Source organism: Onychostoma macrolepis, chromosome 19 (assembly GCF_012432095.1).
Source record: "Onychostoma macrolepis isolate SWU-2019 chromosome 19, ASM1243209v1, whole genome shotgun sequence".
NCBI lineage: Eukaryota > Metazoa > Chordata > Actinopteri > Cypriniformes > Cyprinidae > Onychostoma > Onychostoma macrolepis.
The window spans coordinates 24,771,443-24,798,682 of NC_081173.1; the positions used below are offsets into that span (position 1 = coordinate 24,771,443).

The 27,240-nt window shown below is 40.0% G+C and overlaps 2 protein-coding genes across 2 annotated transcripts; both read right to left on the bottom strand.

The window, feature by feature from the left end:
- Positions 1 to 4,156: 4,156 nt before the first annotated feature.
- LOC131525157 (C-type lectin domain family 4 member K-like) lies at positions 4,157 to 7,895 on the bottom strand. Its single transcript, XM_058752528.1, has 7 exons — positions 6,781 to 7,895; positions 6,367 to 6,451; positions 5,793 to 5,921; positions 4,941 to 4,991; positions 4,779 to 4,844; positions 4,323 to 4,471; positions 4,157 to 4,189 (listed from the first exon to the last, which is right to left on the bottom strand). Exons 1-7 carry the CDS (start codon positions 6,817 to 6,819, stop codon positions 4,157 to 4,159), a joined length of 552 nt encoding a protein of 183 aa, XP_058608511.1. The 5' UTR covers positions 6,820 to 7,895.
- A 3,693-nt stretch (positions 7,896 to 11,588) lies between these two features.
- On the bottom strand, positions 11,589 to 22,814 carry LOC131525158 (CD209 antigen-like protein A). The gene is made up of 10 exons (XM_058752529.1): positions 22,655 to 22,814; positions 21,797 to 21,925; positions 20,496 to 20,585; positions 20,331 to 20,402; positions 20,135 to 20,206; positions 19,866 to 19,903; positions 14,935 to 15,047; positions 12,725 to 14,708; positions 12,579 to 12,626; positions 11,589 to 12,434 (listed from the first exon to the last, which is right to left on the bottom strand). Exons 1-8 carry the CDS (start codon positions 22,812 to 22,814, stop codon positions 14,546 to 14,548), a joined length of 837 nt encoding a protein of 278 aa, XP_058608512.1. The 3' UTR covers positions 11,589 to 12,434; positions 12,579 to 12,626; positions 12,725 to 14,545.
- Positions 22,815 to 27,240: the final 4,426 nt, after the last annotated feature.

Below are 27,240 nucleotides of genomic sequence, written 5' to 3' on the forward strand. Positions count from 1 at the left end.
ACCTCTTGTTATAGCCGAGGAGGATGCAACCCCCTGGTTGAATGGGCCCGAACTCCTAGAGGTGAAACGTGACCGCGCACCTCATAGGCTAGGACAATAGCATCCCTCACCCAATGTGCCCCATAGCATATGAAAAGCTTTACTGAATTTCGCCACTGGCTAATGCGGTGGACGTAAAGCTGAAGAGAAGTCTTTCTTCCACCAGTGTCGTGAACAACCGAGAACGACCACATGTATGGTCGAGAATGAACTTTAGTAAGATAGTTAGGGTGAGGATGCAAAATGACTTTGACCAGCCTAGGGGCAAACTCTAGGCAGGATGGCGAGACTAACAGAGTCTGCAAATTTCCAATTCTCTTCAGAGAAGTAATAGCCATGAGAAAAACCATGTTTAGTGTCAGAAGGGAGGGAGATCTAGCCCTCAGAATAGTCTGTACTACATCGGCTGGAAGCCCAGCATCTCTCGTTGGGCCCCCTCAGGCGCCAGAGATGAAGGTTCCAGAGGTAGAGTTTCCTTTCCCCGTGTTTCCCAACTTTTCTGGACAGCAAATCTGCTCCCACATTCATATGCCCCAGAATGTAAATACATTCTGGAATGTAATGTAATGTAAATACATTATGCACAAAGGTACATAAATACAAAAACTTGTCCTGTGTTCAAAGCAGAACCTGCTGCGCTAGCCTGATCAGGCGGCGCAGTCTACCCTGGCGGCTTAATTATTTGGCTTATTTGGGACCCAAAGTCAGAAACCGGGGTCTGAACCACATACAGAGGGTACGAAGCCCTTAGCACGTAACCCTTATATTCCTCTGGGGATTGGCCCTTAGATGCAATCTCCTTGCTCTGAGCCACAACTGCAATGGTCTCATGTGCAGGACGCCCAAAGGTTTCCCGTAGATGCAGACCTAGAAAGTAAAGTAATATACAGTAACTTTCTGGCCTAGCCTGAAATCCTTCAGGGTGTTTAGAATGGATTCAACACATGCAGGAGACAGCTGTGCCCGCATTGCGAATGAATCCCGTATAAACCCTTAAATAGACTGTCCCTTGGGCAAATGAGAAAATGCTTTCCTTGGCGTTGAGTCTCAACCCCAGAGACTTGAGATGAGCAAGGACAACATCCCGATGTCGAAGTGCAAGCTCTTAAGACCGGGCTAAATCAGCCAGTCGTCGATGCTAATGCTGCATCCATTTATTTTGTTTATGTGCGGGGTGACAAGACTAAGCCGGAGGGAAGAACCCAATACTGGTAAGCTTTGCCCCTGAAAGCGAACCTCAGGAACTCCCTGCATTTTGGCAAAATTTCTACATGAATGTATGCGTCCTTTAGATCAATTTTCACCATCTAATCCCCTGATTGGATCTGAAAGAACAATCATTGATTGTCAGTATTTTGAACTTGAACGTTCTTAGAAAGCAGTTTAGTCCGCGAAGATCTAAAATTGGACGCAACCCCCCATCATTTCTGAGAACCAGAAAATATGGCTGTAGCAGCCCGACTCTGTCTGGGAAGGGAAGATGTTCTATGACCTCCTGGTCCAGCAGAATTTGCAATTCCTATGTCAACAAATATGCTTGTTTCTGTTTCACGGTAGTGGAGACCACGCCGTTGAAACGCGGAGAACGATACACAAACCGTATCCTGTAGCCCATATTACAGTCCTTATGACCCAAGAAGAGATTATTTGGCAGTAGCTTCCACACTGCCAATTTCTCTGAAATGTGACACCTTTTCACATTGTTTGCTGGGGGGAATGTTAAATGTTTGGTGTCTTGAAACACGGCAGGCACAACCGAACATGTAACATTTCACCAGAGACCGCTGCTCCCCGAAATAATCAGTGGTGGCGGAGGTTGTACAGCGATCCGCTAAGGGTGCCAGGAAGGATCCCCTACTCTCTGTTGGAATTTTCTGTGGCCCTTCCCGAGGGGAAAAACCCTTTGTCCTGGGCACAGCCTCAGGACCTCTTTTTGGTTGTAATGACCGTTCTTTGGTCCGGCTTCATCTCTGGCTGTTGAGTGCTACGAGCTGTTCCCCAGTCTTTACAAGGGGGCGCAAGACTCGCCACACTCTCTCTTTGAGCCTCTTGCCTCAGAGGAGCTGGACCAGGTCGGGACTGGGTGGTCGACAGCCCTGACACTTGAGCACGGTGGGGGAAAAACTTGTTGAAAGCCTCCTCGTGCCTCTTTGCCTCCCGGCACTTAGATCCTTAAGAAGGTCAGCCTGATATGCCTACAGAACCGTCATGGTGTGTAGGGCAGCACCAGTCTGACCCACTGCGTGAAACGCTTTCCCTTCAAGTGTAGATGTTGCTCTACATGGCTTGGTAGGGAGCGTTGGCTTTTTTTTTTTTTTTTTAAGAGCGATGATGCTCCTCTAGGGGAGAGATAGCCAGGCTAGCGTCTCTTCCACCTGGGGCATCATAATGTATCCCCATGCTTTTGAATCCATGATAGTCAAAGAAATAGTCGACATAGAGGGCACAAAAACATGGGATGAACATGGCTTACTCAATGAACAATATATCTCATCATGGAGATCACCAGAGAAGGGGAGAGACCATCGCTGTGGCCCCTCCCTCTGACCACCTGACAGAAACCTGTCATCTAGTTTGGAGCGTTTGGGGGTCTCTTGCTCCTGTTTTCTTTTTTTGTTTGTTTTTTTTTTATTTTAGCCAACACAGCTTTAATCTGGCCACTGCACAAGTCACCACCTCGAGTAACTCCTCTTTTGTTTTATAATCGCAGGAGGAGTGCTTGGAGGCGGCACTCTCAATCTCCATCTCCAAACAATACTCGTGCGAGTTCTCTTCAGAGGGAGGCACGCATCTCTTTACAGATTCACTCGACAAGAATAGTAAATTGTTTAAACTTTCACTTTCAACTTGCTTTCTTTTGAATGATACTGCTTCCAGCAGCATGACACACACACACACACACCGAAGACAAAGAAACCTGAAGATGTGTCCGTTTCACATCTATTTATAACCCTCAGGTGCACATAATCAAATGACGTCACCTACCGAGATTATTCAACGTTTGACAAACATGCTTCACAACCAGTCGAACAAAGAATGTTCTCATAAGTGTTATTGAAAAGCAGCATTGAGAGTAGCTTTTGATAGGGAACGAAGTGACAGAACAAAAATTACATGTAAAAATGCAAAATGATCAGATAATAAGTGATTCAATTTTGTTCAGTTTCTCAAAAAAAACCTACCCTTTTTACTTCACAAGACTTGAAATAGTGCACATAACATTTACATTATTCATTTAACTATAGCAGTCTTAAAATTCATATTTAATTGTTGTGATTATTTTAGACACAAAATCATGTTCAACCATAAGGCAGCCATCTGCTGACCACAAGTTTCATATATGATACTAAAGCACATAAATAAAACTGACTGCAAGTTGAGTGATGTGTGAGCTAGTAAAGCAAAATGTATTATCAAGCATAGTATGCTTTACAGCTTCTAGATTAATCTTTAAACAGGACACATTCAAATACATCTTTCAGTTCATTTCTAGAGAAAAATACAGCATTTTTACAACAGAAACACAAGTAAGCAAATATAAAAGAGCCCTCCCTCTAGTTTTCTGTGCATATACAAATTCAGTATAGACCTTATTAATTAGTACCACTGATAGAGGTAAAGTAATTTTTCTTTTCACAAATAAACTTTTTCTTCTTTTTACAAGAAGCATCAAACCAAGATTGAAAGTTGCCATTTGAATCTCCCAGACTAGCACAGTCCTCTCCAGACGGATCCTGGTTTCTCCAGTTATCAGGTTCTGTCGGCCCCTCTCTGAACCAGAACCTTTAAGACACAAACAGTCTGGGTAAATAACACATTTTTATCCTAACAATAATTGTATATCAGAGCTGTAGTTAAGGTGATTGCGTTAGCTCTTGGATGATTGATTCAACCTGCAGTGATTGACAGCTGTATTTATTCTACAGTTATTTATGACAGATGTTTCTTACTGTACTTCAGTTTCAGTGAGAGTTTGGTTATTCACCCAAACCCAGTGTCCTTCAGTTTCCAGATCATTCAGACCAATCCAATGCATCTCTTTAATTTTAGAGAACAGAAAATCCTAAAGGAGAAACACACATCTGTTTTACATATCTTTTATCTCATTACATACAATTCATACACCAAACTCAAGCCGGAAGCACTTCATCTACAACTTGGGTTATCATCACCACAACAAAATAACTTCTTCCACTTGTGGTTTCATTGTTTCAGCAGGTTTTGTGTTTTATATTTCCATTTGTACATATTTTGTGTGGACTGTTTGTACAAAAATAACTTGCCTGTTCTGATTGGCTGGTTATGGTGACCAGATCGGCTCCTTTTGAAACACATACATCTCGACTGCTTGACCAGTTTAGTTTATCAGAGCTGAATAAATACAGGTTTCCACAAAAAGCTATCCATCCATCCACAGACAGATTACTCTCATCTGTGAATAATGAATTAAAAAGAGTAAAACTTCCATTGTCGATCGATTTGAAGCTAAACAAACTTTGGTTCCTTGCCTTACACTTTAAAAAGTAAGATAAATGCATTCCAATGCACTATTTACTTATTTTAGGAGAAAGAGTTTGATGAACTTACAGCCAGAATGATTGTCCTTGTAACTTGTGTCAGTTTGCATACACATATTGTGATAGAATTAATGTTTAATTTAAAAAAAGAAGGGAAAAATACCAACAACAACAACAACAACAAAAAAAGTTATTAAAAATGGCAAACACAAGCCAACTCACCAAAACAAGGGGGCAGCGGTTCTTTAACTATGGTGTAATTGGTTTTCAGTTCTAGTTCTCTCGTCACTTGAAGAAAATGCGAAAACCATCAGATGTGGTCAGTTCAGTGAATACTACTGTAAATGAAACATGTTTGTGTTCTGCTGTTTCATGTTTTCTCACTTGTGCTGTTCTTCTCTTGAGCTGATTTTAAATCGGCAAGCGTATTGACATCTGATTAAAGAGTAAACAATCACAGCAGCAATTATTAGAAATGATATCCTCATATCTGTTGCATTTTGAACAATGCAAGTCAAAAGGGGGATATTTAAAGTATAAAGTTTACAAAACTAAAAAAATTGCACACTGTAAGACTGAAGTTATTTGTACATTAATGCTTCAGGCTGAATTATTTGCAAAAAAATGTAAAGGCTTAGGGGTTTAGAAAGTAATTTAATTTAGTACAATTATAAAAATATTATTATTATATTTAAAATTAACTTCTTATTTTAGGCATCAGAACAGAAATATAATTTGGTAACACTTTACAGTAAGGTTTCATTAGTTAACTACATTAGGTAACACTAATAATAATCTTAGTTAATGTGTCATCTTAACATTTACAGTAAAAATGCATTTTTAACATCAGAAGTTGTAACTGTTAACATTAATTAATGCAACATGAACATAAACATTTGTATTAATTAACATTAACAAAGGTTAATAAATGTTGTACATTATTCAAGTTACTTAATGCATTAACTAATGTTTAAAAAAGAAACCTTATTGTTAAGTGTTGCCTATAGTTTTAAATTCATTGTAATATCCGGACAAACACCTGATTCACAATTTGATCACCAATGGGGGTTGATACTTTGTCTGAGAAAAGTATAATTTTGAAAGATAATTTTAAAAAAAATCTATTGCATCAGTGCTGAAAAGATGCTTCTGCTCTGCACTAGTAAATGCACCCTGAACAGAGTGCAGCCTGAATGCACCTTGAACAGATTAAAGATGTCACATTTTTCTACTCACATAGCATCCCAAGAGCGCAGAGGCCTCCAAGAGCAAAAACAAGAGAGAAACTGAGAAGAGTCAGAAGAACTTTAGTCCACTTAGGAGAAGAGACTTCTCGCTCTCGTTCTTGTTTTTGAAAGGACATGCCTGGGGTCAGAAATTGTGTTAAAGTTACAAATTATTCCAAACAAATAAGTTCTGAATTTTCATTGTGGCTGTAACATATTTTTGAAAATGTATTTAAACTATTCTTGAACCTTTATAACTGAATTTCTTAGCAGGACCAAGTCCTTTAAATGAGCTCACAGCATTAGTGAAAAATTAAACTCATAAATAAAATAAAAAATCAATAATGGTCAACGCTTGTGAAATGGTTGATAATGAAAAAAAGAAAAAGAAAGAAAGGATGTGTATATATGCATCTTTAGAATTCAAATTAAAATTCAATTTTATAACTTTTTTCATTTGATATTTTGTTTTAGAATGCATGAAGATTCTTGTTAATCTCTAAATAGTTAATCTCTAAATATGATTTTGGTGTCACCTTAATAGAACTAAAAAAATATAAATTATAAAACCTATAATATCTTACCACTGTACAGAGAGCATCTGACATCTGAAGCTGTCATCGAAGGCATGTAATCAATATTTTCATAGATTGAATCCATTTTGCTGACCTGATAAAAGATGTGAAGGTTGAGTGTTGCTGGACAAAAAGGAGCCACAGAAGTATTACTACTGTCATTAAATATAATTTATACAGACAGGAAATACAAGACGTTAGCAAATGGTGGAAGAGGAACAAATTAAAGTTGATTAGCAGTGTTTAAAGATTAAATGTGATGAATACATTCCAGCATTATTTAAAAATTAAACCTTGATAAATATATTTTTTTAATATTTAACAAATATAATTTCAACAAAAATCAGTCACGTATTCTTACATTTAAATGAACATTTTAAAAAAGTATCAGTAATTGCACACAAAGTCATATGCAGTACGTACTGATGCTGTTCCGCTGCGTCTGTGCGCTTCTGTGCTCATTCTGATAGATTCATACAGAGACGTGCAGGAAGTTACAAAACCTCGAAGTGAGATCTAAGAAAGTGAGTTACATATTGATCAATGTACAGTTCTGTGAAAAGAATATACAACTCATTAAATGTTTGTCAAACAATGAACATATTTGGTTATATTAAAAATGGAACTTTTCATGGACTTATAGCAATGGGTGAAATTCAATTGAAAGCTTCTTTTAATTGCCTCTTACGTTGACTAGGATGTTTCCCTATGCAAAATGCTTTGAAAATGCTGTCACTCCACTTATATGCATTTTCAGACATGGTGTCAGCCTAAATAATGATAACATATTATTCGTATGAATTGGATCATTTTAATGAATCTGTGAACAGGAGGTAAACAGTTCATATTAAATTATTTGGTGTGTTTTCATTGTGACATTTGATTCTTAGTCTACACTCTTCATCAAGTGTTTGTGTGAAATATTGCATTTATGAGAAAATGGACTTGACCAGCATTGAAGTGTTTAAAAGTCACGACACCACTCAACATACTCTCACACATATTTTAATGCCTTGTTTTTGCAGTCTTTGCAGTGCTTCTTCTATTAGATAATATTTCATTAGATTAGATTAAGACCAGGGGTCTCAGAATCTTGGCCCATGTGGCAATTTTATACAGCATGCTATAAAGTCAAATGTTGAGAAATTGACAAGACATGTTTGGAAGACATGAAAACGCATGTGTGACAGAATGTTAACTTTTGTGTGAAGTATTTAAGAGTATTGAATTAAACAGCTGCAGCAGCTTCACACACAAATCTTTTCTCTTCAAAACAAAAAGCATCCATCCAGAATTCAGTTGCCCCCAATGAGTGACCCAGACAAGTGCAGTCTTCACCGGCTGGGTGATCTTTAGTCCAGTTATCAGGCTTCATGTATAGTTAGGTTAATTGCAGGTTGTGTTGTCAAGATTAATGAAGATCTTACTCTTAACAATTAATTAATTGTTAAGTGGCTGGTTATTCACCCAAACCCAGTGACCTCAGTGTCCAAATCATTAAGACCAATCCAGTGTGTCCCTTTAACTTTTGAGGTAACAAAATCCTGATGGTGAAAATGTCTTTTGATATATAATGCACATAAGGTTCAAAGGAAATAAATACATAGCCTAATATTTAAAGTCAAAATTAAAATCGAAATGGACTATTTATTGGTTTTATTGAGAATAATTAATCAAGATGTTCTAAATAAATAATTGTTAGTAATCATTAGTCAAATAAACAAATGATTTTCGGTCAGTTACTTACTTATTTGTTGATCCGTTGATCACCCCCCACTGACCATCGACAGCTCGACTGTGGAGAGAGTCAGCATCTCTATGGCTCTGAATTGACCTATCGGTAAGCCCCTCCCCTCGAACGCAGACTAGCCAATGGCAGTCGAGTATCAGCTGCACGGGGAGCGGAACTCGTCTCGGACATCTTTAGGTTTCAGCGCCATAGAGAAACATTGGAAGATCCGACGCTCGCATCGGTTTTATGGGGTTTATGCTTCAAAAATGGAAAAACGATGTTCCTGGGGTACTTGTAAAACTGATTCCAGGTATCCTGAGAGGATGGGCAATATAATTTATTTTATTACATTTCCTGAATCCAAACAAAACAGAACAAAATGTCCCCCTAAGTATTCGCCCCAATACAAATTAAGACAAAAACGTGGCCACACTTTATATTAGGTGGCCTTAACTACTATGTACTTACATCAAAAAAAAAAAAAAAGTACAATGTACTTATTGTGGTCATATTGTATTGCAAAACACTATTGCTGCTATTGAGGTGGGATACAGGTAAGGTTAGGGAAAGGTTTGGTAGTATGGGTAGGTTTAAGGGTGGGTTAAGGTGTAAGGGAGGGGTCAACAGTGTAATTATAAATTTAATTGCAGAAATTAATTACAGATGTAATTACATATAGGCATTTTTAAAAATATAAGTACAATGTAAAAACATGTATGTACAAGTGCATTGTATCAAATAAGTAATTTAATAGTAGTTATGGCCACCTAATATAAAGTGGGACCAAAAACGTTCATTTTCTGGTTGTCGTACACTCATTAAGTTACAATTTTCATCTGCTCAAGCAGAACGTTAATGTTATCTTGTGCTTTAGCAAGGTATCTCTGGCTAAAACTAGCTAACGTTAAAGTTAGTAAGTCCATGCTAATGTACAAACCTAAATAGCGGACTGTTCTTGCGTCTTGTACAATGTAGGTCAAAAACACATAAACGAAGGTCTACATTTCACTGTCTCTTCATATTAAACTGGTTAAATGTACATTAATTTAATTGTACCCTGCGATACATGAAAAGTGTTGATCCTGTATGTTGTCATCTGCGATCGTGATAACTGACCGTAATATGAGACTTCTCCCGCTTGCATTGTGATCTGTAAACCCTTGCTTCGAGTTACCCACCGTATTTATTTTTAAATATTTTATAAATCCCTCCTTAGAACATTTAATTCCCATTTGGTGGCCTTCTGTGTCCAAAATTGTGCAAAAACATTGTGGGACAAGGTTTTCACGCTGCAGCTGTCATTGAAAGACAGTGAGCAACTCCGTTTGTTTGTCTGAGGGAGCAACAGTAACTAAGGGGGGCGGGGCTTACCGATAGGTCAGTTGTGACATCTGACGCATTTCAATGACGTAAAAATCACATGAAATGCGACATGGCCGTTCAGACAGAAGTCGCATTGCAAAACATCGGATATGTATCTGATTTAGGACCACATATGAAAGTGGCCTGCGGGCCTGATTTGAAAAAATCGGATTTGTGCTGTTCAGACTGTAATAAGAAAATCAGATATGGGTCACATTTGGCAAAAAAGTCGGATTTGGGCCACTTTAGCCTGCAGTGTGAACTAAGCCATAGATGGTGTGGCGAGTATCCCAAGGGCAGATCAGCGTCACCCTGGAAATGCTGCTCCTGTGCCAATCACCAACTGCGAACACCTGAGCGTAATGGCCAGCACACCTGGAGCTCGTTCACAACGGCTTTAAAGCTGGGAGGAAAACCACACTGAGGTGAGTTACATACTCCCTGGAAGAGACACTAATGTGTGTTTTTTTTGCTAATCTTACAGAGACAGACTGAGCTCCTGGCCTGCTGGTGAAACTAAAGATGGATGAAGAAAACAGTGCTGTATTTAAAGATAATTTCTGAGGCTTGACATCACAGAGGCCGTGTACACACTGCAAGTTTCAGGAGTGAAAACCGCATTTGTAACCAAAATGACATTTTGTCATCTTGCGGGAGTGAACAAAAACTTAGCTGTTTATGTGCCTTTTTTTTTTTTTTTGGCTAAAGACTCTCTTTGTCCGTCCATTTAATCTAAACAACCGCTGACAGACATGCTGTGCTTTGTTTATGCTCGGGAGGCTGCTTTAGAGAGCGCTGTCTTGCAGTGTTGCCATGTCCAATGGCTCTAAAAATGTTTCCAAAAATATTGTTCCTCTGTGTCATTATGTGGCATGGGCATCCATATTCTGATGGAATTAGAACGATTAAGTTGTTTTTGTGTCCTAACCAGACAAGACTCTATAAGATTCCAGCGACAAGTAATTTGTCGGTCCACACAAGACGCGACGGCACCAGATAAAAAAAATCTCAGCCAGTCTGTGTGCAGGTAGTCTCTGCAAGCGCACTGGAGAGAATGGGTAAATGCATGAATATTAAACAGTTTTACCATTATAAAAATAAATAGGTCTAAGTGACTGATAGCTACAATCTTTGTTGTGGAATACATTTGTGACAGTTGCGACACTGCGACAGCTGATCAGAATCTATAGTTATCGTCCTTGGTGTGAACAACCCTTAACTCAGAAATACATGACATTACAGAAGTAAAATGGGTAATTCAAAGCAATGAAGTGTTTAACTGGTGAACACAGCTTTGCTGTTTATGATCACTAGATGTCGTGATCTCGACTCTGTGTACAGTTCATCTTTACTTTAGAGAAGTAGTAACACTTTGCTCCAAAATGAATCCAGTGGACAGCACAAAGTGCACAACCTGTGGTGTCTTCAGAAAAAAAAGAGGTGAATACATTTTCACACTATTTCCCTCTTTATTTTAGAGAGGCTTATTTTTGAGGATTTAAGGGCTTTTAAATTTGCACAAGACTCAAATCATAAGACTTATGGTTAAATCTGTTCAAAAGTGTCTCCTCATGCTGGTTGTGGAGCACGTCAAACTCTTCTTTGTAATCTGCATGACAAGGCCAAAAAAAAAACAATGAAGATGAGATGATATTGATACATTCTTCAGACCATGACAGTCTTGAAGTTAAAGTACAGACATTTTCAAACATTTTGTCCAAGCCTGGGTCTGAGAGAGAAATGCATTCTGATGTAGTTAACGAAGACAGTTTGAAGAAAGGAAGACAACAAGGGTGGTTAAACTATTTTGCACTTGAAATGGCTGCATTGGTAGATTGCGTTGGCCATTATGTAAATGAGATGTTGTGTATGTGTTCTTTAATTTGCACTTTCAGTAAATCACCCACAGAAATTTCCATGCCCATCTGTGCTATTTTGGAATTGAGCTTTCGTGCTAATTTGCCCTGTTTAGTAAATCTGGCCCATAATCTGCAATTGTAAAGTTAGATATGTCACATAATAGCGCTTCAGTTCAATCACTGGAGGAAAAAAAAACTACTGCTTTTTTAATCTGACATGAGTAAGTAAATCCAAAAAATCCTTGTTTTTGTGCATTTACGAAACAGACCTCATCATCAAAGGAGGTAAATTAATATTTATTTTCACAGATAAACTTTGTCTGATGTTTGCAAGAGGTATCAAACCAACTGTCTAAATAGCTGACATCATTTTTTACAATAGCAGAGTTTTCTCCATTGGGACATTTTTCTCAGAGTGCCTCTTGTGCCAAAACCTTCAATAGCAGAAACAGGCGATCAGGGTAAAAGCAATATTCATCCTTCAAAAATATTTTGTAGAGCAATAATGTAGCTTTTGTAAAATATGCCATTATTGCAAAGATTTTAATATTCCAGTACTATAATGATGAAAATGATAAATGTGTTTTCTTTCTCATATATGTATTTTTGTTACATTGATTAAGAAATAGTTGCAGACAAAGTTCTTGCAGTTTCTTTGAGAGTTTTGTTATTTACCCAAACCCAGTGTCTTTCAGTTTCCAGATCATTGAGACCAATCCAGTGCCATTGTTTAATTTTAGACACCAGAAAATGCACATATAGCATAATTATGTGAAGCTACAAATTTTGTACAGACATGTTAATTTTTTTTGTGAGATACTTATCTTGTACTTATTTTAGTTTACCTACACTAAAGAGGTACAACTTTAGTGCTGCCAAATTCACGTTGCATGTGAACATTAGAAAACTGAGCTATAATGCAGAACAAAAAGCATATGAATATTATCCATTTTGTTAGATCATAGCATTCTTTCACATTAATCATATCGTGGTTCAATGTGCAGAAATTGTGTGTCTAACCATGTCATGGGTCTTAAAGAGATGGAGCTCGGCTTCATAAATAGACAGTTGTTCTCGAACTGTGGTGTAGTTGGCTGTAAGTTCCTCAATCTTTTTCACCATGACTGGTACAGAAGTTATGAAGGAGGAAGAAAAACAAAAACAAACAAACAAAAAAAACCGGAGGAAGTTAGTAATGTCCTTAATCTTTATGCACAGTTAATGAAACATTGCTGTACTATTAGATGCATTAAATATATTTTACTCACTTGTGCCATTAGTTTTCTGGGCTGACAGTTGCATTGAAACACTGACATCTAATTAAAGACAAAACATAAGCAGTAGCAGTGATGTCACACTGATAAATGTGTTGTATGCATGTAAAAACTATATTGTGTATTTGAGTTATACTTACACAGAACGCCCAGAGCACACAACACAGAAACCTCCAAGAGCAAAAACCAGACAGACAGCAAAAACAATCAGAAGAACTTTGGTCCATTTAGGTGCACAAACTTCTGTCTCACTTTCTTGCTTTTCAGTGGAGTTACCTTTGGCAGAAATTTGATGAGATCAAGGAAATTATTTCTAAACCTTTGAATCAGTGCAGCATTGCAAAATAAATCTTTAACAAAATCTTTTTTTTTTTTAGCATATGTGACAACTTACCCCAACTTTTACTGAGAACATTGTTTAAAGTCTCAGTTAAAATCTACCTTCATCATAAATGATTCTTGACAATGTATGCCAGTGTGGTTTTATTATGATCATCATTACCCAAAAAGCTGTGAGAAACAGTACTGAAACTAGTTTGAAGGACAGAACTCACAAATATCATTTTAACCTAAGATTACAGTAAGTTTTTGAAGGGTTTCAGATCACTGCTAAAAAAAAAACCATTTATGTATCTGGCTCAAAGAAGTATACAGCAGTAACTGAAATAAATAAAAAAGATGGGTAACACTATTTTGATGGTCCCTTTTGAACATTCTGTTGACACTAAGTAATGTTGCAACTACATGTCAACTAACTCTCATTAGAATATTAGTAGACTGTTTGCTTCATATCTACTAACTCTTTATTGTGATGGTCTCCCAACAGACACTCTATTGACTGTAAGTAACTGTGCAAGTACATGTCAACTTATTCTAACCCTAACAGTCTACTAATACTCTACTAACACTCTAATGAGAGTTAGTAGGAATGTAGGGGCAATGTTACTTATAGTCAACAGAATGTGTTAACAGGACCATCAAAATAAAGTGAAACCAAAAGAGGTTATGAAAACTAGCCTTGGTTTCCGCAACGTTCTGTTGTGACGCACATAATAAAGAAAATATCACTTTTCTTTGAAAGGCTTCACCGCATCATGAAAATACAAACACTTAGTCTGCCTGCAGGAAGTCAAATGGCAACTTCACACCAGTTCACACATCACTGTTTTAAGCAAATATCTTTAGCAAATGTCTAAATATACTTTTGACATATCTACTCATTTAAAACAGATTTATTTACAACTTATTGATGGCACTGGTGTGGGTAGCAACATTCCTTACTGTCTGAGATTTTTATTTACATAAATGAGAGTGTTGACAGCATTTATGTACCAGGAATGCAAAAATTGGCTAAAATAGCCTGAATGCATTATTGTGAAATATGAATAGAAGTCAATAAAGCTGTAGAGGCTGCTTGTGGCTAAAACAATAAACATATATACAAAGTGACAGAACAGGCAAAAAATTGCAAGTTGTAAAAATGATTTAATCAGTTTTAAATTCTATTCTGTTTCTCACAGAAACCTACTGTATTACAGTTACATTATTCATTTAGCTATAGCACAAGCACACATTACTATATTTTAGATACATGCACAAAACAGATATTGTCTATGTTTATTTTAGTTTTAGGCTACTCGTAGCTATGCAGTGCTGCCATTTGCTGATCACAGTGGTTTCACAGATGATATTAAAGCATTTAATTACAGCACTGCATGTCCTTATGATATTAAAACTGACTGCAAGAGGAGTGATGTGTGAGTTATCAAAACAAAAAAAGCTTGTGTTTTATTAGGTAAATCTGCTTCAGATCGTCATTAAAATATACAAAGTCAAAACTGGAGAAATGCAGCATTTTTAGATAGGTAAAAGTAAGCAAATCCGAATTCAATTTTGCTCTGCACATGTAGAGTACATGATGTATCATTGACGTTTTATTATGTATTACTGATAAAGATAAATTAATAGATCTTTTCACAGATAAACAGTTTCTGTGTTTTACAAGAAGCATCAAACCAAGATTGAAAGTTGCCATTCTCATCTCCCAGACTAGCACAGTTCTCTCCAGATGGATCCTGGTTTCTCCAGTTATCAGGTTCTCTTGGCCCCTCTCTGAACCAGAACCTTTAATAAAAAAAAAAAAAAACACCCACCACACACACACACACACTAAGAAACAATCAATAATGCATTTGGTTAAGGTAAACCAAGTAAAAAACTGGTGGTTTTGCAATACACAGAGGTAATCACTGTAAAAATGTTAAGAAAATTAAAACTGGTCAAGCAACCAACTTTACAATTAAATAAAGAGAAAAAAAGAGAAAGAAAATCACAAATGCAGAGTTCTTACTGTACTCCAGTTTCTTTGAGAGTTTGGTTATTCACCCAAACCCAGTGTCCTTCCCTTTCCAGATCGTTGAGACCAATCCAGTGCGTCTGTTTTATTTTAGAGACCAGAAAATCCTGATGGAGAATAAAGGTGATAGTGTAAAATAATTGTGTTAGTATAGGTAAAGGTAAAGAAACTTTCATCTATGTGATCAAAACTCAGATCGGTCACACTTTATATTAGGTGGCCTTAACTACTATGTACTTATTTTTAAGTACAATGTACTTCACAAGTTCACACTTACATATATTTAGCACGAGTAACGTAATGCGTATTTGGCGAGTATGGTAATACGTTGTTGGCGTGCTGTCCTGGGGAAGGGCTCCGAGCCCGGGAATTGCCCGAACCCAGAGTATCCCCCAAAAGCAAATGAGTGTTGGACAGCCGCCAGACTAAGATCCCCCCCCCCAAATATGCAATGGAGATCTGGCAGTAGCTGGTTCGAGAAGTAGCCTGGATGACAGGCCGGGGGAGCCTACGAGCTCTGAGGGAGCGGTTTGGCATGCATGGGTAGGCCCCACCGGCCGCTGGTGTGAACTGCGTGGTTTGGGGCGACCGGTCAGGGAGGGGACGGGTGAGCCCTCCCCGCCAATAGAGGAGCAGCGTCGTTAAGGCCCTGACCAGGAGGACCCGAGTTGCCTGCAGTGGGATAGATCACGGAGTCGGCGTACGAGCCCTACTGGCCGTCAGCCCCTGCTGATCAGAGGACAGAGGGCGGAGACTTGCCAAGAGAACCCATGAAGCCTCCGACTAGAGCACAATACTCCGTCGTCGGACGAGTGGATCCTATTGGCTTAGCAGATAAAGAGTTTTGGACGTCCGACAAGGAGGCTCTCGCGACATCCGACGGGAGATCAAGACTCACGGCATCGAATGGATGAGCCTCACTTGCGGGCGGCAAGTACAGGAGCCCACCGGGAGACCAGCGTCAACGTCCGACACGAGATCAAGACTACAATGTCAGGCGGATAGCCTCGCTGGCGGGTAGGGAGAAGAGAAAACCCGGAGACTGGGAGGGCTCTTGCAGCATCCGATGGGAGATTGAGACTCAGGAGAGATCGAACGGGTAGGCCTCGCCAGGCGGGGGGAAAAGGTGTGAGGATAGAAGAGACAGGTGGATGGTGTTCGGCAGGCGGATGAGACCCATGGCGACTGAAGGCTAGGCTTCGTCGCCCGTCGAACAGAAAAATAGGTGGGTAGCCAAGACCGACACCGATGCTCTACAGGAGGCCAATACTCACTGAGTCAAACGGGTCAGTCTCACCGACCGTAGGATGAAACGGTGAGTCGTCTGGCTGGGAGGCTTTTGCCGACGCCCGACGGGGGCACAATACCCACAGTGTCGGACGAGTAAGCGTCGCCAGCGTGGGACTTGAAAAGGTAAGGTTGTCTGGCCGGGAAAGCGCTCGCCGGTGTTCGACGGGAGATCAAGACTCACTGTGTCGAACAGGTAAAGACGGAAAGGTAAAGTTTGGTCGGGACGCTTAGCCGTCATCCAACTGGAAAATGAGGTTGTCCGGCCGGGAGTGCTCTCGCCGGCGTCCGTTAGAAGATCGGGGCTCACTGAGTCGGACAGCTAAGACAGAATGGTAAAAGTTGTGTGGTCGGGAGGCTTCGCCGACATGCGTCTGGAGATGGACACTCGCAGCATGGATGGGTAAGTCTCACCGGCCGCAGGATGGAAAAAGGTAAGTTTGTCTGGCTAGGAGGCTCTCACCGATGAGCTCAATACTCACTGTGTCAGACGGGTAAGCCTTGCCCAGTGAGGGATTTGAAAAGGTAACTTTGTCTGGCCGAGAATGCGCTCACCGGAGTCCGGTGGGAGATCAGGGCTCACTGTGTCGGACAGGTAAAGACAGAAAGGTAAAGTTAGGTGGCCGGGAGGCACTCGCCGTCATCTTGACTGGAGATGGAAGCTCGCAGCCTGGTTGGGTGAGACTCTCCGGCCGCAGGGTGGAAAAGGTAAGTTGTGTAGCTGGGAGGCTCTGCCAGTGTTCGACAAGCTGTGAAGATTCACGGTGTCAGAAAGGTGAGCCCCACCAAGCGTGGACTTGAAAAGGTAAGTTTTTTTTAAAATGTCTGAAAGGCTCGTACCAATTTTTTTTTTTTATAAACAACCTTAACCCAATTAAAATCTGGTGGGCTGATTTAATGTGGAACTGGTTCGTTCTGATATAGCTTTGGAAAGCTTCTGAAGACCCGGATGCGAAAGGAATGGCTAGAGAAATTTTTTGCTGAAATGCCTGCCGATAACAGGACAGATTTAAGATGTTTTTGGAACCAGAAGCGACTGGCGGGTTTTTCGGCCTCGTCTAAGAATAGAGGTTCGAGAGGGAATTTAGCCTGGGAAATCCTGGAGCGGAGGCACTCGAGGATGGCTTGGTAAGGTTGGATAGGAGAAGAGAGATTGAAGACGTAAACGAAATGACCTTTCTTAACTTGGTCTGTTTTACTTTGTTTGATCAGAAAAGAAATGGTTTCGCTATCGAGGATTGTTAGGTCTGAGATGGTGGGGTTGATGGCCGGATCGAACTTAGAGGAGATGGTTAGCTCTGAGCATCTCAAAAACCCGAAGAAGGCTAAAATGAACATGGCGTCGAGTGTCCGGGCGGTATTATGGGGCTGGTAATTTGTGCGGAGGGAGTGGATACATTTGGTGAGGATGTCTAAGGTAATGGGTAGTTTCGAATCGGGACGAGTCGGCCGGGATCGTTGGATTCCTCTGATCAACATGGAGGTTTGAGAATTGCTAATTTCGGGTGAGGGAGCACCGTACATGAGTTTATGAAGAAATTGGATGCCGCTTATGTAACTTTTGATGGTACTGACTTGGAGGCCTTTGATGCTGTTGTGAAAAGAGATAAATGAGGTTACTGAGAGTAGAGAAAAATCTGGAAATGGCATGTTGTAAGAGAGATGGAATGACTTAAAGCATCTCCATGCTGTCACGTATGATTGGAGTGTTCTGGGAGAGACAGCCTGGAGGATGGTGTCGAGTGAATCTTCGAGGAGAGGTTTTAATGGGTGATTTACGGAAATATTAATTCTGAATATGGAGGTACTGGGGTTGGGAATTGGTCCACCTCTGGAGCCAGCATCCTGAATTTCTGCTAAAACTTGTGCTCGAATATTGTGAGCTACTTGCGGGGGTTCCGTGGCGATGGTGTTTGAAGGGACAGGCATAGGTGTAGCGGTGAAGAGAGTAAGATGGTTTCGCTTGGAGGAGAGTGTTGTAGGGGGCTGGAAGCGGAGCTGTGTTTGCCTGGGCTGCAATCCCAGAGCTAGAAGGAGTAGGCTGTGGGACTGAGTGGGGAGGCCACAGCGGCCCAGCGCTTGCTTGGACTGAGGGCTCTGCGCTGAGAGGGGTGGGCATCGGGGCCGAGACTGGTGGCGGAGGCGGTCAGACGCCCGCTTGAGTGGTGGGCCTCGGTATCGCTGAGGAGGGAGCCGCAACGGAAAGCTGAGCCGCCGCCGGATCCTCGCCGGGCCTTGCGTCAACAGAATCCGGGGCGCGGCCTTGGCTTGCTGATGGCCTAGCGCCGCTGTTTGATGTTCTTCGGGAGCTAATCTTGGAGCTGGAAGAAGGTGGAGGAGTCCGGCGAGGCGTGACCGTAAATTTACTGCGATGTTTAACAGCCTTTTGGGCTGGGGTGGTTTTGGGTGAGAAATTAGTTGGTTTAAGGTTTTTGTATAAATCATAATTCCGTTTTGGTGAACTTGCGTGGGGCCTTGGATGTCGGAGTTGGTCAGTGCCTGCCTCAGACTTGCCACTGACCATTTTTCTATAGGTGGAAATAGGAAGACGCCGGGGAATCGGCTGGAGTTCTCGCCGGAGAAGGCAAGTGTGTGCCTGGGCGTCTTGGAAGGCGAGTGGCTGAATGAGTCGAAGGCCGCCCGCGAGAAGGAGCCTGGGGCTTGATTGCGTTGCTGGGCAGGGAAGTAGTTGTCCTGGAGCCGGTTGGATGTGGCGATGCGGCCGGGGGAGAGATGGAGTCATCTCCTGACGAGGAATATTCACTGTGAGACATTGTGAACACAACAGACGAGTGAACCAGATGCTGATTAGCCATCAAATGAAAGGAGGTATGTCAGCTGTATTTATACCCTTGTGTTGATTAGCCTGATGGCGTACCACTTGTGTCTAATTAGGCTAAGTATCTGACGTGCTCCTCCCGAACTTTGTTAATAAAACATCATTTATTGTGTTCATATTGTACTGGGCATTTTTCCCGCTCCACCTCTCCTTGTCGGGCAGCCATGTGTTCCACAATCTGCTGTTGGCGAATGCTTACTTCCGTAAGGTGTTTCAACAATTCCTCCTTGGCTTGGGAGGAGACGCCGCCTGAGTGCAAAACAGAAAAAAAAAGGAATAGGAGTTAGGAAAAAATAATTGGTACTTGTCGGTGATTCTTCCAGTGTCATGCCCGCATTCTCCACCCGTGTAACCGTCTGGTGTCTGTGCAGTGAAGGGGTGCCTCGGGGCTGGCCGGTCAGACGCTGCTCTCTGTCAGAAGAGGAGAGGAAAGTTAGCGATTCAGCTACTGGAGTCATGTCTCCCCCATCTCAGCCTCCAGTCGGCTTATATCTGCGCCTCTCGATTGGTCTCAGGTGTGGCCGGCCAGCCCGCGTTAATGGCGTGCAGGTGATCCTCCTCCGTTTCCAGGGCGACGCTGATGAGGTCTCGGGACATGCGTCACACTACTTACATACACAGAAATTTACCTCCGGTTTTGGAACCGAATGCTGAGTTTATCCGCTTACTTGCCGTTAAACATATCCGGGTATATCACATAACCTGCTTTCTGGAATACCCCCCAGCTGTAAGTCAAGTTTGTTTTCATTACACTTACTTTTAGTATCAGTTAATTCAGTTAATAATTGATCTGACTTGCCTGTTCTGATCGGCTGGTTATGGTGACCAGATCCGCTCCTTTTGAAACACAGACACCTTGACTGTTTAACCAGTTCAGTTTATCTGAGCTGAATAAATACAGCTTTCCACGACAAGCTATCCAGCCATCCACAGCGAGATTACAAGACTGAGCTGTAAATAATGAATAAAGTGTAATAAAATCTTCCATTATTTAGATCATAAGTTTAGTCAAACAGGTTCCTTGTGCAAAAATATTCTATCACACTTAGTATACAAACTGACACTCACCATCGTAAAATGACAACCATTTTCTAAGTGTGTTGTATTTGGCTGTAAGATCATTAAACTCTTTCTTCATGACTGAAGAAAAGACAATTAAAAAAGGAGAAAACAAGCAGCCATTAAAGAAATGACCTCAAAAGACTGAGGCAGTTTTAAATGCTGAATTATAAAAAAGTAATGAAAATGTCAAAAGCCAACTCACCAACATAAGGTTGAAAGTGTTCTCTAACTCTTGTGTAATTGGCTTTAAGTTCCTCTAGCTCTCTCATCAGAACTTGGTAAGAACAAAAGATGGTCAATTCAGTAAAAAGCTACTTTAAATTAAACTTGTTTGTGCTCTAATATTTATGAAACATTGCTTTCTCACTTGTGCTGTTGATCTCTTGAGCTGACAGTTGCTTTGAAATCATGACGTGCTGTTCATTCAGTGATTCAAAATCAGCAAGCTTATAATTATCTTATTAAAGACAAAATATTGGTAGAGTTGCATTTGAGAACAATCCATATCATGATCTATATAAAGATTAAAATGATCTAAAAACAAAAACAAACAACAACAACAACAAAAACCTTTGAATGGAGTTTATAAATTAAGGGCTAAATTAACTGTAGTTAAAAATGTAGGTTAATGTTGAAAATGAATAAAGGCATTTGCTTTCCTGTCCTGAACCTTATCTTTCTTGCCAAAAATTTCATTTCCTAAAGGCACATATGTGTTTCACACGTAGACTGTAAAAAAAGACTTCCTCTTCCTTACACTATAGAAAAGCCAAAATGTCCTGTGTGTGGCTACTGTCATCTTGTGCCAGTGACGTCATTTGGAGCAATAGTCTGTGCAGTGGTGATTGTGAGGTGGAGCCACAGTATTAAAGTCCTGCCTTAACTCCCACAGACTCAAGCACAAGCACACAATCATGACGCCACACCCCCTTCTTACAGCATAAAATAACTAACTAAAAGCAAACCTATTTTTAAAAAAGTACATTAAGAACATACATCGTTATTAGTAAACTACCTAAAATGACCTAAAATTGTTTTGGGCTCACGTCCCATTCGTTTACATGGAGAGGGCAGGGTTTATGACCTCTCCTGCAGCCAGCCACCAGGGGAGATCAAAATGTTTTGGCTTCACTTTTTAGGTTGTGTGCTGCTCACTTGGGCTGCGTCCGAAATCGCATATTCTTGAGTAGGTACTCTTTAATTACTTCACAACCGCAAAAAGAGCGCATTCTATATAGTATGAATGTAATGTGGATGTAGTACGTTCGACATGTTGTCATTATCACATGACCAACCAGTATCAGTTGCGTCATATCATATCCATACATAAATCCTCTCCCATGGCCTCATAGGATAGTAAAATGTCGACCGTATGCACACTTCAGAATCATGCCAGAGTAGTAGGTCATCCGGGTATTTATGCATACTCTTTTATGACTACTGTAAATTTTAATGTACTTCTTTTGTCACATACAGTTTTTCCCTACTCTATAGTAGGGAAGTATGAGACTAACCCTAACCTAACCCTTATTTCAAAATAATATAGTCGCACCATAGCAACCCACATATTGTGCTGTTCTAACAGTGCTTATTAAAAGTATGATTTTAAAAATAAAAATGTGTTGTTTACCCTGAACAGAGCAAAGATATAGTATCAGTTATACTCACAAAGCACCCACAGAGTGCAGAGACCGCCGAGAGCAAAAACAAGAGAGAAGCCCAGAACAATCAGAAGAACTTTAGTCCACTTTGGGGAAGTGACTTCTGTCTCTCGTTCTTGCATTTGAGTGGAGTTAACTGGGCTCAGAAATTTGATGAGATAAAGAAAATGAGAAAATATTTTATATATCTCTGAACTCTTTAAACAGTCCAGCATAGCTGTCTGAAACTATTCCTGAATTTGCAGTTAATTTCTGCCAAATTACCTTGCCCCAACCTGATATTTTATAAATTGTATTGTAGTAAATCAGGTACAGATCTTGTGACAACTAGGCTTGTGCAACAACTTTCTAACATGACAGATGAGAAAAAATATACCACTGCTCATTAAAGCACCTTGAGAACATGGACACTTAGTCTGCCCACAGGACGTAAAAATGCAAATTTCACACCGGTTCACACATCACTGCTACTTTCAGCAAATATCTATGTATATTTATGCTTTTGGCATATTTACGTTTACACTTTTGGCAGATGCCAATAATCTGCAGGATTATTATCTAATCCTGCATTCAACATTGCGTTTGAACTCTTTCTTCTTTCTGAAGCAATGACACTGGAGATGATAGCATCATGATCTACTGTCTAACAACTGGAAGAGAGAGCTTTTTAATCGAATTGACAGCATTTAATTGAAATACATGAACAGATAAGATAAGTCTATCTCGATGCAATGTAAATTGTTTCGGACAAAGGCATCTGCCAAATGTGCAATTGTTGAATGAACATAAGAAAACCTTATACTGTACCAATGCTAAACCTTTAAAATAGAAATTGTAATGCATACTGATAATACTCCTGCCTTACCGTTGCATTGAGAGGGTTTTTCACCTGAGGCAATTGTTGAAAGTATGAAACTAGAATTTGCATAGACTGAATCCATTTCATGAGCCTGACAGAAGATGTGCCTTATGAGACTTGAGTGCTGCTTGAGATTGTTGAGAATAAGGAAGTCATAAAGTATCATTCTTATCAAAACAAACAGGAACAGAGCTGGGTAGATGACTTAAAATTTGTAATCCACCAAAACCTGAAAATATAACTTAAAAACCTCATCATTAATTAAACACTAAAAACAGAAATATTTAATCTGTTTACCTACATGGCAATGTGACTATTAAGCAACATCAAACTGTAAATATGTGAATGTGTTGTTAAATTATTGAAATATGAACTTCCTCAGAGATATTTCAAGAACATATTTCATGTCAAAGAGGTTTGGGCTGACAAAAACATTTAAAAGAAGAATTAGGGAGAATCAGTAAATTATCATTGATTTACTGCCGTTGTGTGAATAATATGTAATCATGTAATCCATAAAAAGTGTACTGTAATCTGATTATAAGCATTATAAAATGCAATATACTCTAATTACAAGTACTTGATTTTTGGGTAAAACTTTATTGTAAGGTGTCCTTGTTACAAATGTTACATGTGTCACGAAATGCTCTCAAACAAGAAGATCCAATTGCAGCTTTTATTGAAGAGTCCAAAAACAGTAATCCACATCGGGGCAAAACCAGAAAAACATGAAAAAAGTAATCCATAAAAGGAACCCGCAAAAACAGAGAACAGAAAATAATAATCCAGCAACAAAAGACACAGAGAACAGGGTATATATCAAGAAGAGCTAACAAGGTAAAGACACACAGCTGAAGGTAATGGAACAATCATAGAGAAAGGGGTAATGGGAACTGAAGTCCAGAAAATACAAACAAAAGTCAAGAAGAGTGCCCTCTGGTGGCTGTCAAGGGCATACCAGCTGCTGGCTGTGACAACATGTACTTACTATTATAATAACAATAAATTATGCATAATTACATTCAAGTAACCCTAATCCTAACCCTACCCATATAGTAAGTACATGTAGTTAATTAATATTACTCAGTACTTAAATGGATAATTACACTGTAACAAGGACACCTTAAAATAAAGTGTAACCTGTAATCCAATCCAGATTACATGTAATCAGTTACTTGCCATATAGTCTCTGAAAATAAGGTATAATGAAATGCATTTGTGTTCTTCAATAGGGGAAAATGATGATGGTGGCAAAAGCATCTCAGTGGAGATAGTGTAAACTCTGTCTTTTAACATCATATTCTGTCTATTGCTTTATTGGCCTCAACATAAAGAATAAAATTCCAAAATTTCAGCATAATTTCAGGCAGCATTATATGTCATGTATGGACAGGAGATTGTCCTCTCCAATATGTGACATACAACACTGCCTGATATTATGCTGAAAATGTGCACTTCAATATATTGACAGGTGTTGTAGGGAAATTACAGTTAAGCCCCACAGAGAGACCAATATGCTTAATGAAGACCAGGAATCAAATTCGAAGTTGAATCAGTTTGAACAGAGAGTTTACTCAAGACAGAGCTCTCCACACTTCCAGAAAATGGAAAATGGTCGTAGAAAATGAGTAAGAGGAGCCAGCCTTGAACAAACTCATAATACAGAAACACTAGTACTTATAGTCATATTAACGTCATTTCTACAGGTTTATCATCCAAACATGATGATCTTTTCTTAATGACAGTATCTTGGAGACACCAAGTTCCATTCATAAGCAACTACCGTAAGGGCCATAGGTGAGTCATAAATCTTGTGAGGGCACTTCTCATCCAGACAGCATATTCCTAAATATCCCCTGCAAATACGCCATTATATAAAACATAGGCAATATCTGGTCCCTTGAAGGCTGAGCTGCAGCACAGAACAGAACAATACATTCACACAGTATATCTACTAGGACTAGATGTTAAAATCCCTCGATATTCAGCAAGCACTGTTGTTGCAGATGTCCTCTTGGGGTGGGGTTGGCTTGGGAGATGACCGCCTGGTGCCTCCAATACGACACATCATCAGTTGTGCACCCCGGCCTCATTGGGTGTTTCGGCCTTTTAAATCACAATACACCCTCACCCGAGGCTGGCCCACCAGGGTGTGTGTCGCACCAGAGGCTCCATGAGGTCACTTGGGAGCCCATACAGTCTCCTTCCGCTTCAGCCACAGCCAGTGACTGCTTCTTTCGGTAGCAGCTGCAAGGTCTTTGATGGTCTTCCGCTGAGCCTGTCCTCTAATTCCCACCTCCTTAACCTCCGTATTACAGAGCATACATGATTCACTTTCATAGTTTAACAAAAAGGAAGATCAAAGTTGGCACACCACAGCTCCAGAAGTAGAAAAATATTTATGTTCTCGCCACAGATGATGTTTCGAGCCTAAAAGCTCTTCATCAGACAATGAACACATACACAGCTCAGCCCTTATATACAGCACAAACCTACATCACATGATCACCCACATGACAAAAGAACAAAAATAAATGAATAAAATAACACACACACAAGGGCAATCAACAAATCACATCACATTAGGGCAATAAACATAAGTCACATAAAAGTGAAAACAACAATTGACTGCAAACACTAACCATATACATATAAAAAAAAAAATAGCCCTTGTGTGTTGTTATTTTATTATTTTATAAAAATCACAAATGCAGTGTGCTTACTGTACCCCATGTTTCTTTGAGATATTTGGTTATTAGAGTTTCCAGATCACTGAGACCAATCCAGTGGATCTCTTTAATTTTAGAGACCAGAAAATCCAAAAGGAGAAAATTTTGCTTGGTTATTTTAAGCCTTTGGACACGCCTATTTTTCACATACTTTACATACATGAAAGTGTCAGACAATTAGTAAAATATATGTGTTGGGTATTTAAAGTGTGTGCTATGCAAGGGCTTGTTATTTATTTTGCCTTTGCACTGCAGATTAAACAGCAGGGGAAAAGAAAGAGTTTGGGTGCAGGAAACACTGGGTGTTTTCGGCCATGATCTACTCATTAGTCTATTTAGAAGTGCTTTAATGTTACCGTTCACTGTACAGTTCTTTGAAAAGTTTGTACAAACCATGAAATGTTTGTCAAATCAGAATCAGATTCAGAAAGAGCTTAATTGCCAAGTATGCTTGCGCATACAGGGAATTTGTTTTAGTGACATAAGCTTCTAGTACACAGAGACTACAACACACAGACAATAAAAATAAGATGAGAATAAAAAATACACATATGTAAATATAAATAGACAAAATTGAAAAATAAATTGAAAAATAAATAAATTGTATTTACAGTTGTGCTATAGATGATAGAATGGAATAGAATAGAATGAGATGCAGGGATGTGCTAGGATGGAGGTGGCAACAAATAAATATAAGGTTATTTCACATTTGTATTGCATAATGTGGGGAACATTTAACTGTTCATAAGGTAGGTTACCTGGGGCAACTGTTCTTGTGCCTGGCTGTCCTGGTATTTGGGGCTCTGTAGTGCTGGCCAGATGGCAAATATTCAAAAAGGGGATGAATTGGATGTGAGGGATCCAGAGTGATTTTCTGACCTCTTTTCCTCACTCTGGATGTATACAGTTCTTGGAGGGTGGGCAGGGGAGCACCAATAATCCTTTCAGCAGTCCGAACCGTTCTCTGTAGTCTTCTGATGTCTGATTTTGTAGCTGAACCAAACCAGACAGTTATTGATGTGCACAGAACAGACTTGATGACGGCTGAGTAGAACTGTTTCAGCAGCTCCTGTGGCAGCTTAAATTTCCCCAGCTGGCGAAGGAAGTACAACCTTTGTTGGGCCTTTTTTACAATGTCGAAGTGAGTGTCCCACTTCAGGTCCTGAGAGATGATGGATCCCAGGAACTTGAATGTCTTCACTGCAGCCACAGTGCTGTCTATGATGGTGAGTCGGGGGAGAGCAGGGGGGTTTCTCCTGAAGTCCATGATCATCTCCACTGTTTTGAGTGTGTTCAGATCCAGGTTGTTAAGACTGCACCAGAGCCAGCTGCTCAACCTCCTGTCTGTAAGCAGACTCGTCCTGGATGAGACTGATGACTGTAGTGTCGTCTGCGAACTTCAGGAGCTTGACAGAGGGGTCTTTAGGGGTGCAGTCGTTGGTGTACAGGAAGAAGAGCAGTGGGGAGAGAATGCAGCCCTGAGGGGCACCAGTGTCGGTGAAGCGGTTGTTTGACATGAATTTCCCCAGTCTCTCTAGCTGCTACCTATCTGTCAGAAAGCTGGACATATTTGGACATATGGGCATATTTGGTTATGGGCCTATTGATATTGGAAATTTACTTGGACAATAGCAACGGCTGAAATTCAGTTGTATTCTGTGAAAGAAATAAGTATGATTGCTTCTTTTAATTGCCTCTTACATTTACTAGGATGTTTCCCTATGCAAAATGCTTTGAAAATGCTGTCATTCCACTTATATGCATTTTCAGACATGTTGTCAAACTAGGCCTAAGTAATGAACATATACAGTATCTCACAGAAGTGAGTACACCCCTCACATTTTTGTAAATATTTTATTATAT